Source organism: Cibotium barometz, chromosome 42 (genome assembly GCF_041138505.1).
Source record: "Cibotium barometz isolate CiBa-2024 chromosome 42, ASM4113850v1, whole genome shotgun sequence".
Classification (NCBI taxonomy): domain Eukaryota; kingdom Viridiplantae; phylum Streptophyta; class Polypodiopsida; order Cyatheales; family Cibotiaceae; genus Cibotium; species Cibotium barometz.
The window spans coordinates 11,259,067-11,280,557 of NC_141087.1; the positions used below are offsets into that span (position 1 = coordinate 11,259,067).

The window sequence follows — 21,491 nt, forward strand, 5'->3', positions numbered from 1 at the left end:
TTGTTGCTGCCCATGTCCCGCCCACCCTTACTGCATCGTGCGAAACCATCGCTTGTGTCTTGATCTTTTGGTGGTGTGGTGACTAGGCAACATTGTATTAGCATCAGGCTCAACAAGGCTAAACATTGATAGTGTCCCAAATGAAGGTGCACAGTCCAAGGAGAGTAACACAAGACATGGAAGAAGTCGAGTCCATGAGGAGACAAGGGGAGGATGAGAGTCATCCAGGGTTAGAAGTTGGAATCCCGTCATCAAGTTTTGCAAAAGGGGATGTCATATGCATGACATGTACATGCTTATCTCTGATCTAATCCCTGAATGACAACAGAATAAAAAAGAATTTAGGGCACGAGCCAGGCTCAAGTATGTGCAGGAGAACCCCGAACTAGAGGGGTGTCAACTGCAGCTACTGTAGCTGGCTGACACAGATGTTGGACAACAGGTCGAGTGGATTTCGTCTGTTGGCTGTCAGCAGGAGGTCGGCCAGGTTCCTTGCACGTGGTGCACCTATAAAAGGCTCAAGCCAAGATCATTGTTGGTATTCAATCCCCTAGGGATTGAGTCAGTAGACTAGGACTCTCTTGAGTCAAGACAACCTTTTATGGGGGAGCCAATGGCTTGCCAAAGTTGTACGACTTTTTTGTACATTATGAATATAGTGAAACTCAACTATCTCTCTCTCCTCTCCATCTCTTGCTTGCGTTTTGCATCGGATTGTTCTTGCAAGGTGTTTAGGGTTGAAAGAAGATTCCCAGAGCTTTCGCAGGTGACAACGCTTCTAAATTTGGTGGCCATCCTCAAATGTGTGGTCCCATAGACCCCGTGTCTATATTTGGGACGTCTGTCTGTGATGATGACCTTGCCATCTCTATAAACTGCCCATGTTCCCACCTTACGGGCTTCAAGCACGTGCGGCATGCTCGTTTTCCTATATGCAGCCCACCCTTGTTTTTTCATCTCCACAATGTTCTCTTGAAGCTTCACCTTGAGGTCTGCACCTTCAGAGAGGATGGAGGGGCTGATTTCTCCTTCCTTCTTGCAGTCTTGTATTTCTCCATTCAGCCTGACAATCTCTTTCTCCATTCCATCTACTTGGCTTGCATGTTGTTCTTTCATCTTAGCCATCTCCTCTCATGTTTCTGCCATCTCTTGTTCGCGGCATAGTTGTCACTGTACGAAAATACGATACCGTACAGGAATTTTCGGTACGATATGAAAATTTTGGGATACCGTACGATAAAATACGGTTTTTTTAAATTAAAGAACACCTACAAACATAGACATTTTCAATTTGGAAGGGTATAGTCTAGAGAAGTTGTTTCAAACCAAAATATCATTAAAAACAAGTTTGAAGTGACAAACAAAAGTACATAAAGCATAGAAGTGCGATGCGATCATGCGCGCGAGGCGCGAGTACAAAAAGAGAGCCAAGGCCCAAGTAGAGACTAGATAAAGGCATCACTATCAGAGCTCTCGCTGAAATCATCCTCATGAGAAGAGGACACATTAGTGGCCTCGCCGAAGTCGCCATCGCTAAGAAGGTTGCCCTCATCATCGAACTCGGGCTCTCTAAGCTCATGTGAGAAGCCAAAGGGAGCATCCTCATCTGCAAGAGCGAGTGTGGAGCTACCCGAACCACGCCGCACATATGTATGCACTATGTCCCTGGAAGCACCACGAACCGTGCATCCACGGCTTCCTACTTGCACTCCTTTGCCACTACCTCCACGCCCACGACGAGTGCGAGTAGGTCGTCGATTAAACGACTCGAGCTCTCGATAGATCTCTGCATAGATCCTCTCCTCCTCCTCATCTTGCACTTTGTTAACACTTTCAAACTTATAACTTATAAGTTGTAACTTATACCTGTCTCGCTGATTCCATCTTTTGCATTGCGCGCACCATGCGCAAGTTAGCGCAGCAATACACTAGCCGCTCTAACTGTTGCGTGCTCAAGCGATTGCGTAACTTCGTTGGAGGCTTGAGAGCGCATATCCAAATGTCTCCCACCAAAAGAGGGGCTTCACAAGGGATTCCCTCTTCCAACAGGTAGTAGATGCAAACGCGGCTCCTCCCCTTTGATCATCGTAGCTTATGAGCTCCTCAAGGAACTTCCCATGGCGATCCTCCGGCAATGCTTTGGGCAAGTAAGCATCTCGGGCTTCAAGTAGCTTCACGTTGGTGAAGAGGGCTGGTGATTTGTAAGCCGGATGCAATAATGCGGCAAGACCATGGATAGGTCTTCGCATCCACTTCCATCTCTTCTCGACAATGGCCAACATACCATCGCGCTTCTCCTCATCGATGGAAGGAGAAGCGCGCAACTCTGCTATGGCCTCTCTCATGAAGTGAATGAGAAGGCCCATGGTGGCTCCCTCCATGTTGGTCATCCGCAATACCCTATAGTGGAACCAAGCGATATAAAACAAACAGGACTCCAAAGGGCTTTGAATCGCTTGGTACTGACCCCATGAAAAACATTCTGACAATGGGGTCGAAACCAAGCGATACGAAACAAACAGGACTCCAAAGGGCTTCGAATCGCTTGGTACTGACCTCGTGGATCTTCACCCAGCCTAACAACGACAAGCGGAAAAGGAGATGGATTGAAATTCTACAAGAATATGACTTCGACATCAAATTCCGCCCTGGGAAAGATAATGTGGTAGCAGATGCACTTAGCCGCAAATCTTTCTTAAGTGCAATTTCAATGCCAAATAATCCCATACTGGTCAAGGTGGAAGAAGTCAAGGGTGTGACCGCAATGACAATAGTGCGGACTGACTGCCAAAACTCCTCCTTTAGGCAAAGCCGTTGCATGGCTTTGGTCTCCGTCGATTCTCGCTCATCCTGCTCATTCCACATTGTGGAGACCACTGTTTGGTGAAGGGAGGATTTCACATCGTGGAGGCGCTCCAAGAGGAGCCACATGTAGGGGAAGCAAGCGTGTAGATGAAGGCTTCTTCAATTCCAACTTGCTATGTTCACAGAACATGGCCAACACCTTCACCTTTGTGGTGAAGAAGGTGACAACAGAGATAGCTTCGGTCATTACTTCCTTCATCCATACTAACTTGCCCATATCTTCCATGAGCAAGTCAATGCAATGGGAGGCACAAGGTGTCCATACTATGGAGTGATAGTCTTCCTCGAGCAATTTCCCCATCTGACGGCAATTTGAAGCGTTTTCGTCTTGACTTGCACCACGTTCTCCGATCCGACCTACATGTCACAATGCACATGAATGGATGCAATGAGCATATGCGGCATGAGACTTAGTCATGACATAGCCACATATCATATATACTAAAGCCTAAACTTTAAACTTTAAAGACTTGAGTGCAATTTGAAACTTACCTCCATGATGGCTTGCTTAATATGGCGATATATGAATGCACCCAATATTTTCCTCCCCGCCTTTCTGGAATCCACGCCCCGCACAAAGTATGTGCCAAGAGGACAAGAGACAAGTATGTTGATGATGCCTCTCTTCTTCCCGTCGGAGAGGATGCTACACCCATACTTGGACCATGCCGCCCGCACCGGATTGAGAGATCTATCGATTCTCTCCCTCTCATCCACAAGCCTCTTCGTGCGCATGTCATGATAGGAGACGCTGGTCCATCCTTCACATGGACCCACATTTGCAATGGCTTTCACCATTGACTTCCATTGATCTACCTTGAGCACATGGAATGAGAGATTGCACTCAATAATGGTGCATGCAATCTCTATATCCGCTAGCCGTTGCCGTTCTCGGAGATGTGATAGAGAAGAAGAGAACCCCCCGGTGGTTTGGGCTAGAGTGGCTTGCCTCATGGGAAACTCAAGCCTTTGTCTCTTTGAGGAGGCGGAGGCGGCACCGGCGGAAGCGGCACCGACAGAGGCGGCGGGGGAGGATGTATCACAAGGCGGGGAAATGACCTCATCATCCGCCTGTTGGGTAAAGGCATTATGTCCACCCTTATAGTGTGTACAAGCCCATAAGTTTTATAGTACATAGTACACTTAGTACTTTTAATGTACTAAGTGCACTATGTGCACTAGAGCAAATATACATGTGTGATAGGGGAGTCACACACTCATACTTTGTGAGTTGACTTATTCCCACATGTCTCTCTCTCTCTCTCCCTTCCTCTCTGTGTGTGTCTCCCACATGAAACCCTAACTTTCAGCTGAGCTTTTTTAGCTCCCTTCAACTGGTATCAGAGCTTTGGTTTTAGGGTTACATTTTTTTTTAAAGGGTTTTTATCTCAGCAGTATCCGTCGCTATTCCTCATAATTCCCTCCATGACTCAGCGCAGCAACCAAGCTAGCTTGTCGACTCTTGAGCAAAGCTTTTGATTCCTGCAACTCTGCTGCCCACGGGTCTATCGTTGTCTTTTGGGGCTGAAATTGCTGAGGTTTTCTTCCATGGTTTGCTTGGAAATGGGCACCAGTAGTTGGCTAAGCATGGCACCGCAGAGATATGCAGAGCTAGAGAAAAAGAAGAGGAAGAAGGCGATTGCGATGCCATATAGCTGGACTTGCTGAGCAGATAGCGTAGGGCAACACGCAGTCGGATGTGCAGCACGCAAAAGCAGCTTGGAGTGCAGAGCACTGCGACACCTGAGTGCTAACATTCGGCTGCTCGAGCTGAGGTGGCACAAGGTGTGCGGGTGAACACAAGTGCACTGCGCCCGCAGGTGTGCGTACCATTCATGATCAGAAATTGATCTTGAATCAAGGGGTTTTCAAGATTTTGTGCTTGTTGAGCTTGGCAAAGCAGCAGGGAAGACTTTTATGCCTTGAACCCTCAGAAATCCACTTGATTTCAAGGAGCTTTTGCCCAATTTCTGTCCGGGACTGTTGTATGCAGTGGTGGGGACTGTCAAGGTCTGATTTTCACTCATTTGGACAGCCATGAGAGCATTTATTGCTACTGTACTTGCTGGTACAGATTTGGTACAACTTTGTACAAGTTTTGGCATGGCTGTGCATTGATTTGAGTGAGGAAAAGGCTCATTTTCAGCTGCTGTACTTGTGGTGGGTACAGATTTGGTACATCATTGGTGAGCACTTAGTACTGTTGTACAGTATTTTGGAAGGGGAACAGAGCACATCTAAGGTGCTGTCATAAATCTGCAGCAACCAGATTTTGGAGATTTTAAAACATTCAGTGGGAGGAGAGTTGCATTCGTGCTTCCGCAGTGGGAGATAAACTTTGGGAGAACAACTGTGAGCACTTTGTGTGCTTTTGGTGCAGTGTTTGCACATCTTGCAGGGAGTCAGGCATTGACTGTGTCAAAGGTTGCATATTGCTATGGCAACCACAGGTGAGAGCTCTTCATTGCTTCACATCAAGAAGCTTGAAGGCTCACATAATTATGACATTTGGCAAACCTAGTGCTATAATGTGTTGCTCCAGAAGAAGCAGCACAAGCCCATCAAAGAAAGGGGTGTAATGCCCGCTTCTCTTACTGCTGAAGAATGGGAAGATATGGATGAGTTGGCAAGATCCACCATCATGTTGTCTGTGTCAGACTCTTTACTTTTCAGCATACGTGAAGAGAAGACAGCTTGGGGAATGTGGCAAAGATTGCAGGACTTGTATGCCCAGCAAAGTGTATTGGTTGAAGAAACTCATAGGTCTTCAAATGAAGGAAGGGGCGTCTATGACAGCCCATCTAAATGAGTTTAATGGTGTTGTCAGCCAGGTCATCAATCAAAAGTTGGCAATGGACGATGAGTTCAAAGCCACCTCTCTTATGCACTTTGCCAGAGAGTTGGGACACATTCAGGACAGCCACTAGCAATTCAAATGCTATGCTGTCATATGCAGATGTGGAGGGTGCTCTCCTTCAAGAGGAGATGAACAGGAAGAACGACTCTGTTGGAAAGTCCAATGCAATGAATGCACGTGGGAGATCCCAGCAAAGGGATAAAAGCCAAGAACGAGGAAGAAGCAAGTCCCGCTCCAAAAAGGATTGGAATGCAAAATATTTTGTGTCTTTTATTGATGATGCCACACGCAAGGTGTGGGTTTATCCTCTTCGTTTGAAGAGTGATACATTCTCAGTGTTTGAGAAGTTTGTTGCTCATGTTGAGAATCAAACTGGCAAAACACTGATGGCTTTGCGTTCCGACAATGGTGGAGAGTATATGTCCAAACAGTTTCAGGACTTTTGTGATGCTAAAGGCATCAAGAGGGAGCTCTCTGCTCCTTATGATCCTCCACAAAACGGGACAGCAGAGAGGATGAACAGGACCATTCAGGAGAAGGTCCGTTCTATGTTGTCACATGCTGCGTTACCTCATGGTTTTTGGGCTGAAGCTGTTATGACAGCCGTTCATCTTATAAACAGGTCACCTAACACGAGGCTTGGTGGGAAAGTGCCAGAGGAAGTATGGACAGGGAAGCCTCCGTTCTACAAGCACTTGAGAGTGTTTGGTTGCGTTGCGTACGTGCACATACGCAGGGAAATATGCACCAAACTTGATTCTAAGTCTCACAAATGCATATTCCTAGGATATGGTGACAGAGGTGAAATGGAGTATAGACTTTGGGATCCAGTGAATAGAAAGATTATACGCAGCAATGATATCATTTTTGATGAAACATGCATGTATAAGGAGCGTGCAAGGCAACAGGAGCCTAGCAGAGTCATCTTTGATGATGATGGACATCATGGACAACAACCAAGGGCTGTAAATCACCCATTACAGCAACAAAACCAGCCCTTAAATGGTGCTGAAAATGGTCCAAATGGACAGCCAGAGATGGCAGAAGATATCCCTATGGATATCCCACAGTTAGAGGAGATACCGGGCATGATCTTTCAACCTTATGGCATGGAACAGGAGCCACCAATAGGTGATATGCAGGCTGGACAGCAACCTGCAAATGATGATCATTGGGTACGGAGATCCACAAGACGCTCCAGACCCCCTGACAGGTTTGTTCCAGGGGTTGACTACTTGATGCTCACTGACTGTGGGGAGCCCTCTTGTTATAAGGAGGCTTTACAGAGGGCAGACAAGGCTCTTTGGGAGCGTGCTATGAAGTCAGAGATGGATTCTCTGCACAAAAATGGAACATGGAAGTTGGTGCATTTGCCTACAGGCAAGAAGGTTTTGCCATGCAAGTGGGTTTACAGGCTCAAAGTTGCACCTGATGCAAAGCCAAGATACAAAGCTAGGTTAGTGGCTAAGGGCTTCAAGCAGGAATATGGTGTGGACTTTGATGAGATCTTCTCTCCAGTGGTCAAAATGACCACACTTAGAGCTGTATTAGCTTTGGTTGCTCATGATGATCTGGATTTGATTTAGATGGATGTGAAGACTGCTTTTCTTCACGGTGATCTCCATGAGGAGATATATATGCAACAACGAGAGGGTTATGCAGTGAATGGAAAGGAGAAGCTTGTATGCAAGCTGAAAAAGAGTCTTTATGGGCTCAAACAGGCACCAATGGAATGGTATCATAAATTTGATACATTCATGAAATCCCAGGATTTCAGGAGGAGTGACATAGATCAGTGCTTATACACCAAGAAAGCTTTGGATGGCAGTCTATTGATCCTCATCTTGTATGTCGATGATATGTTGATTGCCGGGAAATCTCGTAAAGAGATGGATGCCTTGAAGAAGAGGTTGCATCAGACCTTTGATATGAAGGATTTGGGTGATGCAAATCACATTTTGGGTATGTGGATACTTCGGGACAGAAATCAGCATGTGTTGTATTTGTCTCAGAAGGAATACATTGGCAAAGTTTTGCAGAGGTTCAATATGGAAGGGGGGAAGAAGACTAGTACTCCTTTGCCTCCATATGTGAAACTCAGTGCTATGGACAGCCCACAGTCGGATAGTGACAGGGCTGATATGGCCAAGATTCCGTATGCTTCAGCTTGTGGCAGTCTCATGTATGCCATGGTTGCTACTAGGCCGGACATTGCATTTGCAGTGGGAGTGGTTACTAGATACATGGCCAACCCTGGCAAGAAGCATTGGGAAGCAGTGAAAGGTGTCATGAGATACCTGAAGGGCACATAGGATATGTGCATCTGCTTTGGCAAACAGAATACATTAGTGCATGGTTACACGGATTCGGATTATGCCGGTCATCCAGATAACCGGAAGTCTACAACCGGTTATGTGTTTACATTCACAGGAGGTGCTGTGTCATGGATATCCAGGATGCAGAAGTGCACTGCCTTATCTACTACAGAGGTCGAGTATATTGCAGCAACAGAGGCTTGCAAGGAGGCATTATGGCTATCTCGGTTAGTGGTTGATTTGGGTTATACAGGGGATATTCCATTGTTGCATTGTGACAGTCAGAGTGCCATCCAGTTGGCAAAGAACCCTGTCTTTCATGCAAAGACGAAGCATGTGGATGTGAAGTATCACTTCATCAGAGAGGTGATAGAGAACAAGCTGATTCAGCTTGTCAAGATTCATACGGATGACAACCCGGCTGATCTGTTGACAAAGAGTTTGCCTCCAGAGCGGTTTGCTCATTGCAGACACTTGATGGGCATTGGATGAGGCCAGTTTCAGCCTTGATATGGCCTTGTATATTATCATGTACATGCTGATTTTTTCTTCTTCTTCACTTAAGGGCACATTGCCTTTAAGTGGGAGGTTGTTGGGGTAAAGGCATTATGCCCACCCTTATAGTGTGTACAAGCCCATAAGTTTTATAGTACATAGTACACTTAGTACTTTTAATGTACTAAATGCACTATGTGCACTAGAGCAAATATACATGTGTGATAGGGGAGTCACACACTCATACTTTGTGAGTTGACTTATCCCCACATGTCTCTCTCTCTCTCTCTCTCTCTCCCTTCCTCTGTGTGTGTGTCTCCCACATGAAACCCTAACTTTCAGTTGAGCTTTTTTAGCTCCCTTCACCGCCCTTGAGCTTCTACCACTATCACGGTGAGCACCCAATCCACCCTTGATCTTGTTGAAGAACTTATCGGATATAGCAAGGGGGACTTTCTTGCATGGCGCAACTTGCCCCCCCACCTTTCTAAGATGTTGGAGAAGCCTAGTAACTCCACTTGTGTATTGTTTGCCACAATACTTACAAGTCCACCTCTATGACTTGGGACTTTCCATCGGCTTTCTCTACATGGATAGCATGCACATTGAAGGCTTCATTCTTCTCCCTCGTCATTGTAATAGAGAGAGAGAAGTTAGAAGATTCAAGAGATGGATAGGCTTGAGAGAGAGAGAGAGAGAGAGAGAGAGAGAGAGAGAGAGGCTTGAGAGATGGCCTATGGGGGAGAGAGTGGCTTGAAAGTTGAGAGTTGAGAGAGAGAGAAATGAAATGAAATGAAATGTTATATTAACGTCTTCAAAAGGCCATAATGACCTATGAGACCAAAAGTTACATCATGGTGGATCTGATACAATGTCTGGATAAAAAAACCCAGAAAATGAAAAATAAAGATGATACTACTGGCACCTAGAAAATGAAACTGGAACTGGAAGGTACACTATGGAGGTACCTCCATCTCATAATATGTGCCGCATCGGACACTGGCGGATCTCCTCAATATCCTCTGTGGTCAGCACCCTGACTGGGTGTCTCGCATGCCTCGCAAGAATAATCCGAATCTGCCGCTGCAACCTCCGTCTATGCTGGGATGCCCTCCTCCGTAGTCGTGGGCGTCTGGACCACCCAAGCTCAATCGCACGATCAATCAGTGTACCCCTGGTGTGGGCGGTATCCATGTCCTGCTGCTGCTGTGGTCCATCTGGCGCAGTGATGGCCGGACTAAAGAAGTCTGTAATGTGCCTCTGAGTCTGGCTCTCTGTGCGCCTAAGCAGGCTATCTCTATGTCTCCGTAGCTCAAGCAAGAACAATCCCAAAGACCTCTGGTCCTGGTACCCCATGACTCTGGAAAGTGGTCCAAAACCCTCTCTGAATAAACAGTGGAAACGACCACGTATCTCATAGTATGCAGTACAATGGCATATATAATGCAGCTCTGTCTCTGGCTCCCCATGGCATACTCGGCATATCCTGGCCTCAGCTGGTATACCTCTATATCGGCCAATCTCAATCTCAAGCTGGTGTGAGGATGTGCGAATCTGACCAATAGCACATCGTACTGCATGAGACAAGTGTACATCCATGTAACTGGGTCTGATCACAAAACCATCTGCTGTGAGCTGAAGAAAATGCTCTCTGTAGAAAGCCATCTTCGTGCCCAGCTCCTCAGTCGGCTGTATCCATGTCCTCCTAATGTCCAGCTGAACTAAATCCTGACGGATGAGTCTGGTAATCTCTGTCCGTGTAAGAGTGAGAGAGGGTGCCTCCAGAGAATACTGGAAGGGAGGCAATCTGTCCATGCTAAAACCATGTGCCTGGAACCAAGATGTCATCTGTCCATACCAACAAGCCGTGTCTCCCTGTAAAGCCAACTGTCGGGAGGACTCCAGGGCGAGGCGTGCATATCTGTCTCGGGGGAGATCCCACAAGCCATGTATGTAGGAGACTGATCTCGTAAGAGCCTCAATCACCAGAGGGGCAGCCGCCAGCTCTGCTCGAATAATCTCATGAGGTACCACAGCCTTGGCTCTAATAAGCCTAGCAATCATAGATACCAAAGGCCTCTCCATACCTCTCCACCCGCCTGCGCTGTGATGGCCCACTGAAGGTCCCCATATCTGCACTCCATAAAGCATAGCTGATGTCACTAGAGTGTCAAAAAGCCAGAGTTTCGTTCGAGGTTCCTGAAACTGAACCTGCGAACACATCCTCTCCAAACCACCCAGGGCTGCATGTGCTCTAGTCAATCTAGTCTCTACTGCTCTCCTCATCGAAAACACTGGCCCACTGAATACTACCCCAAGATATGTATATGCATCTGTATACTCCACAATCTCCTGCCCATATGTAAATGTGGAAGCTGATCGCCTAACCCACTGTGGCGTGGTGTTAAACACCATAACCTTGGTTTTGCCAAGGTTGACAGTCAATCCACTATCATGTGCAAACTCATGTAAAGCATCCAGATGACGCTGCATACCCTCAGGAGAGTCAGAGATCAACACAATATCATCAGCATATAACAATAGTGGGATCCATGTACCTGCTAGCTGGGCTCCTCTGTCCCCCAATCTCTCAATGTAGTCAGAAGCCTCATCCACATACATACCAAACAGTGAAGGAGATAACGGGCAACCTTGCTTCACTCCTATAGTGGAGTGAACCAAAGTAGAGACCCCCTCTGGGGTGCGTACCTGTCCTGCAACTGATCTGTATAAAGCCATAATCCCCCATATGAGCTCAGTGGGTACCCCCATCTCCTGTAATCGCCTCATCAATCTGGCTCTGGGCACTGTATCAAATGCTTTGCGGAAGTCCACAAAGCTACAATAAATCCGTCGCCCATGCGACCTGCCCTCCTCAATAATGGCCCGCAGAGTCAAGATGTGGTCAAGAGTAGAGAAACCTCTCCTGAACCCTGCCTGTCCCTCTGCTCGAATGCCAACTCTCTCTGCCCATCTACTCAACTGCTGCTCAAGAATGGATGCATACAATCGTGCTAGTGTGTGACCAATCATAATAGTGCGATAATTACCTGGCTCCATAGGGTCCCCTGACTTGAAGATAGGCACGATGGTGGACCTACTCCAAGTCTCGGGTAAGCCTTCGCACATAGCACGATTGAACATCACTGCTAGAAGCTCTGCCAGCATGTCTCTCGCATGAATAAAGTGCTCAGCAACCAATCCATCGTGATCATATGCTCTCCCAGTCTTCATCCTATCAATGGCCTTCCTTACCATCTCTGCGGTAAAGAAAGTACATGTCTGTGGGCATGGTGCTGGCGGGTCAGGAAAAGGTGTCTGTCCAGGAACTGTATATAGAGATGTTGCATAACTACCCCAGACCTCTGTAGAAGTGATGGCCAAAGCAGGGGAGGACTCATGAAACAGACGCCAAGCCTCCCTCGAATCCTGGCTCAAGAACAGCTGGTATAATTCCTGCTCTAGCTGAGCAAGGAAGGCCCGCTTCTTCCTTCGCACAAGGCGTCGGAAGGCAATACGTGACTGTCGGTGAGTAGTGACTCCCAAAGCAACCTCCCGCTGCAGTCGGGCTTTGGTCTCTCTGCACTCCTCATCATACCAACTGTTCTGGGGCATACATCTAGAACGCTGTCTCTGTCCAGGCTGAGTATGTGGATATGCCTCTCTCGCTGCATCATGTAAAGTCTCTGTCAGTATATGGGTCAACTCCTCCAAAGGTCTCCCTGGCTCCTCTGTGTACAGACGTCTATAAATCCCATCTGTGTAGACAGCATCAGTCTCTGAGGTAAAAGTATATCGAGTGTGATCTGTCCCTCGTGTCCTCTGAGCTGTGGTAAAGTGAAAAGAGATAGTCAATGTCAACAATGCATGATCCACTACTACCCCAATGGGCCGAGATCCAACTGTGAAGTCCTCAATGCATGAAACAAAGCTGGGCATAGCCATAACATAATCCACTGTGCTAGCACCATGTCTATGTGGAAAGCAAGTAAATCCAGCTGCTGACGGAAACCTCTGCAAGCCATTAAGTATGGCCAACCCATGTGCAGTCCCCATATCTACCAAATATCTCCCATACTCTGTGCACTCCACATCCTGTGAGCGTCTGTCTAATCCCATATCCAGAGTGTCCAGCTCTCTCAGCATCTCCTCCGAGGTATCATAAAAGGCTGTCTGGCGGTTGCCCGTCCGGGCATTAAAGTCCCCTAACAGGATGATGTCTCCATCCCTAGAGAACTCCCATATGTCATCATCTAGCACAGAGAAAGGAGACTGCCCTCTAGGTGCTGCATATGTCGATGTACTAGGAGCAAAATAGCATATGGCAATATACAGGAATCTGCCTGTGTCGGCCCTCAGTCTCACCCACATATATCTGGCCTGATCATCTCTCCGAACTATGTGTAGAAGCGGTTGCAGCTCCTCCCTGAAAAGAACTGCCACCCCTCCTGATCCTCTACTACTGTGTACCGATCTCGTCCCTACTCTGCAAGCTGTCTCCCATCTGTATCCTGTCACCTGTGGCATCATCTGACCAGGGGCCTGGTGAGTCTCCGAGTAGAAGACTATATCTCTATCTCTAAAGCTGTCCTCAAAGGCACCTACATCAAGTCTGAGAGATCCATTGCAGTTCCAGGCTGCCAGCTTTAATTTGGTCCCATAGGTCTCGCACCGTCATGTAGAGCGTCGCTCCACGATGACCACCCTCCCTTCTCTATAAAATGCTATCTTACCCTTTTCTCTTGCTGCTCTAATCTCTGGCATGACTTCCTTCATATGTGCAAGCTGTGAAAGAGTAAGATCATCACCAAGAAAAATGCCTGTATTCTTTAAAGTGGGTCGTCTCTTCAAGAACTCCTTCTTCGCCTCAATAGAAGAGAGAGAGAGAAGGGGGGGGGGGGGGGGGGGGGGGGGGGGGGGGGGGGGGGGGCTTGATGGTCACTTGAGTCTTGACTCTCGAGTAATGAGAGCCTTGAGAGAAGCTTAGGGGGTGGGCATTTTATAGGAATGGGCCATGGCCCATGGCCCATGGCAATGGGCCATGCAAAGGCCTAAACACATGTGACATGTGACATGTCACATGGGCCACAAGGCAAGCCAAAAACAGCCCTTAAAATGGCTACAAAACGGCGCAGGAAACGGGCAGCGCAACGGCTAGAAACGGCTACTCTTACCGTATGATACCGTACGATATCGTACCGTACAAACTAGTTCGTACCAGTACGAGAAACAACTATGGTTCGCGGGCTGATCTTCCTGAATAGTCAAAATTTCTTTTACTAGCCGTAGGCAGTCTCTGGTAAGCACACCGCGTCCATTTGGTTCTGTACTTGCATTGACTTGGGCATTAATCTTGTCGAGCACTTTTTTCAATTCCCCTTGCAATCCATCCCACCTTCTCCATCTGGTCATTTTTGGCTTGGGATACTTCTTGCCTTTCTCAAGTTAGGATCAAGGACACGGGTGAGGATGGGAGTTGGCCCGATGCGTGATAAAATAAGGGTGGGAGTGGCTTTTGGTTGATGGTTCAACCATTAGTCCGGAGTTTTGCCACGGAGACGCACTGTATACCAGGGAGCACAGGGCCAATGACAAGGCCTTCCCACTCTTGGCAAGATCGCACTACCCTCTGTTTTCCTGGACCTATGAACAGTTTTTTTAGCTTGCTCTTTTGCAAAGTTAGTCGCACAATTTGAAACTTGTATCTGCTTGTTGGAAGATGAAAGCATGCTTTTTGTTCTGACTCATTTCTCACTACTTAATGCAGCTATTTTTGCCTGGCATATGTCGAGTGCGGCCAAAGAAAGCTCTTCGCATTTTCAACAAAGTGGGGCGAGCCTATGGCTTTACAATTGAAAACTCGTGAGTCAGAGATGCCCAACCTAATGATGTAGATCTTGCTTCCTGCATCTGATGTGCTCAAATGCAGGTATATTTTTGACAAGGAAAGAGGGCAGGGTTTTTTTCTCTCAGCTGTCATTTACACTAACAACAACGGAATACTGAATGATGACAAGTATGAGTACGAAGCTGTAGCTGACCGTGTGATGGCGGATGTCGGAGAAATGGTAGCACGAGCCTTATGGAAAATACCGCCAGCACCTTTGACGGTCTCTTCTTATTTTGACTGCATTCCATCTAGCTTGTGGAAAGAACTACAGAGGCCAAGTCATAGGGAGAATGCATCAGATGAAGTGGAAGTTTCAGAGGTTGAAATAAGCATGGGTGCTGTTGATTTACACATGCATGCATTTGATGACCTTAGACCTAAGCCGATAATTGGTGCTTTTCAACTGTCATCCTCTTCTCTGCCTTGCTCATCGGACAATGGTCCCTTTATCTCAAGTAAGCCTGAAGGGGATGCCTATTTGGTCAAGTCCGAACCTTCAGTTACAATCACATGTTGCCATAAGTATTTTGTAAATGATTAGACTTGTTGCTATAGATAGGGGCTTTGATTTGTTGGTTACTTTCAATGCCTTCTTGTGAAGCGTTCGACTGTTGAACAAGAGCTACTGTACCAAAGGAAGTGTATTCCTGGTGTAAGCATGAAATTCTCAGACTTTCCCTCGGTAGGAAGCTTATACATTTTGCCCTTCGCTCAGTGTAAAGTGGAACATCAAGGTTACAGACTAGTGTGCCTATTTGCCACTTACACTTGGGTATATCTTGCTCTTTGCATGGACCGTATTGTAAGGCTATCACTAGTCTCCTATCATGCTAAACTAACAAGAAACAAAGTGATGTACCATGTCGTTTAGAACCTCCATCACCTTGTCTTAAAATAAAATCCAGCCTTGTTCTAAAGATTCTACATATCAAGACAGATGTCTGCATTATAGGTGACCTTGGACAAAATCTAAATTTAGACTTTAATTGTGCATTTGGAACCTCCCACTAAACAACTTTTGAACTCTAGTAGGATTGGGATTCACATTCATAACCTCCACTACATTGCAACTATTTAAGCTGGACAGACTGAAATGGCAGAACCTAATGTTCAACTGGTAGCAAGGATTTACATTGCACCCCTGAACCGCATCCTCTTCCCCAGGTAGACGAAAGGGCACCTTTCGAACACCGATTGGCAGGCAGAAACTGTTCCAATTGCCTTGATGAAAACGAAGAAAGATGTAAGAAATCATGACCAGTACCAGGTTAGTTTAGGGCGAGGAATAAAATAATCTTTGAGCATATGTATTCAAGTGCAGTGGCATGAGGATGAGGAGCACCAAATATTGTCTAGTTATTACTGCCTAGTTATTGTCGTGCCATTGAATCACCTATTAAGATTCAATGAGATGCTTACTACGAGAAGCCTCTCTGTCATCCCTGTAGATAGGTTGCCTACATCAAGGTGTGCAGGGAAGTGACATAGCTCTTTTGCATTTGAGACATGGAGGGGCAAATGGAATCAAGCCATATTTCTATACTTAAAGGCTCAATAGTTGAGGCCATCACAATTTGATCCTAAAAAGTTATCAGTCTTGTTTTGTTAGTTGTGGGAATCTAAAAAAACCTAAAGAGGGCTTACTTAGAGGTGGAGGAAATCTAAGGAAAAAGACATGGAACAGGTGTCTTGGCAGTTAGGTCATTCAAAGGCTTGGCAAGTATTCTAGCCCTACTAATCAAGGTCAATAAGCCTATCTTTTATGTCAACATGTAAAAAATTGAGCTTCTTTACTAGTAGCAACAAAACTTTTTGATCTCGATCATTAGGTTTACTCAACTAACCTTGGAATTTTGTCATCAAAACCTTTAGAAACTTGGTACCTTCTTACTGAGAAAATAATGCACATTACATGAAAGGTCGGTCTAGCACATGCACCTTTGTGCACATCTCTTCAAATTTCCAAGAGAGTGTTTTGATTGTAAGTTTTCATGATTAGAGTGGCCCTTGTGCTTAATATTACATAACTAGTAAATAGTAAATGAAAGAGTGCATAAAGTCGGCTTCATGCTTGATTCTTCATTAGTATACATAGGTGTAGGCAAACCATCATCTTGAATCAATTAGTACACATAGGTGTAGGCAAACCATGATCTTTCCAAGGAGTGTTTTGATTGTAAGTTTTTGTGATTGGAGTGGCCCTTGTGCTTAATATTACAAAACTAGTATATAGTAAATGAGAGAGTGCATAAAGTCGGCTTCATGCTTAATTCTTTACTAGTATACATAGGTGTAGGCAAACCATCATCTTGAATCGATTAGTACACATAGGTCTAGGAAAACCACCAGTTTCCAAGGAGTGTTTTAATTGTAAGTTTTCGTGATTGGAGTGACGCTCGTGCTTAATATTACAGAACTAGTGTACACTAAATGAGAGAGAGTGCATAAAGTCGGCTTCATGCTTGATCTTAATCAGTATACATAGGTGTAGGTAAACCATCATCTTGAAACAATTGGTACACATAGGTGTAGGCAAACTATCATCTTTCCAAGGAGTGTTTTGATTGTAAGTTTTTGTGATTGGAGTGGCCTTTGTGCTTAATATTGTAGAACTAGTATATAATAAATGAGAGAGTGCATAAAGTCCGCTTCATGCTTGATTCTTCATTAGCATACATAGGTGTAGGCAAACCATCATCTTTCCAAGGAGTATTTTGATTGTAAGTTTTCACGATTGGAGTGTCCCTTGTGCTTAATATTGCAGAACTAGTATATATTATTGCTTTCGATACTCCTAATTCAACACATAAGAGGTTACTAACACCCTCTCTAAGCTGAAAGTCTTTGAGAAAAATGGCTCAATCTTTTGAAGAAATGAAAAGGAAAATAAACTGAAAATTCTATAAAACTACTTGAGTACACTTGGTTAACATGCATCTACACATGGAAAAAATCATGTATCTAGAAACGGTACAATTTTCAAAAACTAAAAATAGCATAAAGATGCCACAATAGTCTTGTCTTTGAGTTAAAAAGTATATTTGTCATGTTGGAACTATTTTAAAGGTGTTTTCAAAGCAAAATGCTTTTTTTGCAAAAGTGCTTAAGTGATGACTATGAAAAAGTTGTAAACTATTTTGGTGGTTGATATTTTCCTTTTCAACTAAAATCTTGTGTTGAGAGTATTTTCTTAAAAGAGTTATTTTTGGGACATTATAGTTATAGATAAATTATACGACCCATAAGATATTCTATATTCTTAACCCTTTGATCATCGTATTGAAGGAAGAGTACTAAGCATTCGATTTAATGGGTCTTCTCATTTGACATTTTAAGTGACCCCGCATTTTCAACCACTGCTTTTTAAGTTTAAATGGATTGCTAGTACCACATTAAAAAGCAATAATTTCTTTTGCATTGTTGATAAGAGCCAGGAGCTCGTTTAATTAGTGTATTTGTCACCTTAAAACCATATAATGAGAGTCTTCTAATATACATAGCCTCTAGCCAAGACTCTTTGACATGTGGCATCCTTATCCCTTTATAAGTTACTACCTTGCACACTATGTGTCCACACACTACATTGTCCACTTTCCTTTTGACTTTATCATCAATACATTGTTTATCCTAACAATTGTACCAAATATGTATCTTCTCTCTCAACACCACCAAGAGGGGGACCACCACTGCCACAACCCCCTTAGCGGTCATTATGAGACCTATGAGACCACCACCACCAAATCTAGGAGAAAAGTGCCCCCTCCACTGTAAGGACACCCAATGACCATGTTTCCCTAATATGGAAAGGGAAAAAGCCCCTAAAAAGTCATGCTCAGATACCCCCATGCTTGGCCCCTTCTTAGCAAACTCAAATGTGATTTCATATCACATCATGTAGAATGCAAATTGGTTTCCTATCTAGCCAGATTCTCAATATTTTTTGTAAATTGATGCTACATATGTCAACATGAACATGGCTATTGGGTCGCCAGTCATGGTAGTGTTAATGGCCGAGTTGGCCATTGCAGCACCGCAAAGAAACAATATTCAAGAAGTTATGGATGGATTGAACTTTTGAAGCAGCTACAGAAGCTCGAGGCGTTCATTAATGTGAAAAGCTCTTAGAATTACGTAGAAAACCCTATAGCTGACAAAGAAAACCCTAAAGATGATAAGAAAACAATGCCCGCCAAGAGCAAGTAGAGGCAAGGAAAGAATACTTTTTAGGATTTCAAGAGTTTTAACCAATTATGAATAAGAAAAATGGTGTGACCGTGATGTTGTATGAGCTATTTTGTTACTAATAACAGGTTGAAGCTTGTAACACATCACAACCAACAAGTCTATAATCTTGCATGCAAGTCATTTTTCATGTTGCCACACCAACTCAGTAGTCTCGAGCGAGATAAGGATAATTCAAATAATACAAAATATTATATCTCGGGCAAGATATGAAAAATGAAAAAAATGTACCTCAAGCGAGATATGAAAAATGAGAAAATGTTTTTCGAGCGCAGCAAGAAAATCAATTAATGTATCTCGGGCAAGATACGAAAAATGAAATAATATATATCTTCGACGAGATACGAATAATGAAATAATGTATCTCGGGCGAGATACGAAAAATGAAAAATGTTGTCTCGGAATTCTAATATTATGTATCTCGACCAAGAAAATAGAAACGAAAAAAACTCACCTGACAAATGATCAAATAGAATATGTCCTTGACAAGATTTATATTCTAATATTATCTCACACGAGATATCAAAAGTAAAGAAAATGTTGTCGGTGGCCACGTTGTGAGGTGAATCCCAAGTCCCTTCTAAACCCAATGTATGGACGGATGCAAGTGTGAGAAAGAAGAGATGAGAGAAGAGACAATGTACTCAAGAACTCATCAATGAACCACTAGCCAACTTCATTAGAAATGAACTACAATGCCTCATATATATAGGAAAGTTCCTCCACCCTTTCCTTCACCCAAAAATGTGTGTAAATAGGAAAAAATGGAAATGAATGCTATAAATCCTAAAAATGCCTAGAGGCTAAAGAGTGTGCCACTAGCGTGACACTATCTGGAGATGACACCTATCCAACACCTCCTCTTCAGGTCCAGATGGGAGGACCAACGCCAACGCGCTGAAGAAGATAATCCAAGGTAGGTCGAGGAAGAGGCTTAGTAAACAAATCAGCAACATTATCTTTGGTAGGACAATACTCAAGCTGAATGCGACCTTCAGAAATCCAATCACGAACAAAATGAAAATGAACATCAATGTGTTTGGATCGTCCTCGAGTAACTGGATTTTTGGCTAAAGCAATAGCACTCTGTGAATCTCAGTAGATGAGTGTCGGAGTAGATGAACATCCAAGGTGATTCAGAATTTGTTGAAGCCAAAGTGCTTCAGAAGTGGCATCAAGATATGACTTGTACTCTGCTTCGGTCGATGAAGAAGTAATTCGCTGCTTTTGACATTTCCAAGAAACAAGTCCTTTACCAAGCATAAAACAATAGCCTGACATGGAACACCTAGTATCAATACACCCTGCCCAATCAGAATCTGAGTAACCAATAAGTGTATCTCCACTTGCATAAGAAATGCCATACTCAAGAGTTCCATGAAGATATCGAAGAACCCTCAAAGCTGCCTGCCAATGAGATCGACGAGGCTGTGAAGAGAATTGGCTGAGAATACTCATAGCATAGGAGAGATCTGGCTGAGTGTTAACCAAATAAAGTAGAGAACCAATAAGTTGGCGATACTCTGTAGAATCAACCTCAGGAGAATCATCATCTTTGGATAATTTAGAATTAGGATCCATGGGACAAGTGAGTGATGCACAATCATGCATGCCATATTTCTCAAGCAACCTTAAAGTATACTTCTTTTGACAAAGAAAGATGCTAGAAGCAAATTGCCACACTTCTAAACTAAGAAAATAGTGGAGTAGTCCAAGATCAGTCATGGCAAATGATGCTGTGAGTTGAGTTTGAACCCATTTGAGTAGATCCAAATAAGAGCAAGTGAGTGTCAAATCATCCACATAAAGCACAAGAATGCATATATCATCATCCACAATAAGCACATAAAGATTAGGATCTACATGAGTCCTCTCAAAATGTAGAGAAAGGAGAAAACTGTCAATCTTCTGATACCAAGCTCGAGGAGCTTGCTTGAGACCATAAAGAGCTTTTTGTAATAAATACACATCATGTTCATGACCCTGTGCAATAAAACCTTCAAGTTGTTCCACATAAATTTCCTCCTCTAAATCTCCATTCAAGAAGGTAGATTTAACATCCATTTGATATATAGGCCAGGCATAGTGAGAAGCAAGAGTAAAAACAACACGAATAGTAGAATATCTAGCAGTAGGAGCAAAAGTTTCATCAAAGTCTTCACCTTCTTTTTGAGCATAACCTTTAGCAACAAGGCGTGCCTTGTACTTATCAAGAGTACCATCAGAATGAAACTTGACTTTGAAAATCCACTTAACACCAATGACCTTTTTATGTGAAGGTCGTGGAACTAACTGCCATGTGTTTTAGATTCAATAGAAGAAATCTTTGCTTGCATTGCTTCACACCAATGTGGTAAGGAAAGAGCTTCCTTAACCGTTTCAGGCTCAAACACATCACCAATATGAGACATCAAGGTAATATTTACTGAAGGGTGTGTACGTAAGACACGTGTAGTAGATTGTTGAGCATCTGAAAGTGATATCCCTGAATCCTGAAGTCGAGAGCGAACCCATTTTGGAGGACCAGAAGTCCGTGTAGAATCCAATGAAGTAGTAGGTGTCGCAATCGAAATGGATGAAGGGGATGAAGTAGGAACTGATGGTGTAGATGAGGATGAGACTGTAGGGAATGAAAGAGGCCCAAGCTCAAGAGATGGAAATGGATCTGAGAGAGATGTAGAAGGTGGTAACTCATCAAGACCAAAAACATGCTCATCAAAGATGGCATCACGTGAAAGAACAATATCCTCACGAGAAGGATCCCAAAAACGGAACCCTTCGGGAGCGAGAAGCATATCCTGTGAATATCATAGGTTTGGACTTAGCA

The 21,491-nt window shown here is 44.3% G+C and overlaps 1 protein-coding gene across 3 annotated transcripts in view; it reads left to right on the forward strand.

Moving 5' to 3' along the window:
• LOC147614159 (uncharacterized) overlaps window positions 1–15,167 on the forward strand; it is a 79,433-nt gene extending 64,266 nt beyond the window's left edge. For 2 of the 3 annotated variants that reach the window (XM_086780697.1, XM_086780698.1), the window contains 2 exons: window positions 14,300–14,394; window positions 14,462–15,167. In XM_086780697.1, the coding sequence (XP_086636823.1) occupies window positions 14,300–14,394; window positions 14,462–14,963 (597 nt within the window). In that variant the 3' untranslated portion in view covers window positions 14,964–15,167. The remainder of the gene's footprint in view (window positions 1–14,299; window positions 14,395–14,461) is intronic. The other variant, XM_086780700.1, reaches the window with a different exon arrangement.
• Window positions 15,168–21,491: the final 6,324 nt, after the last annotated feature.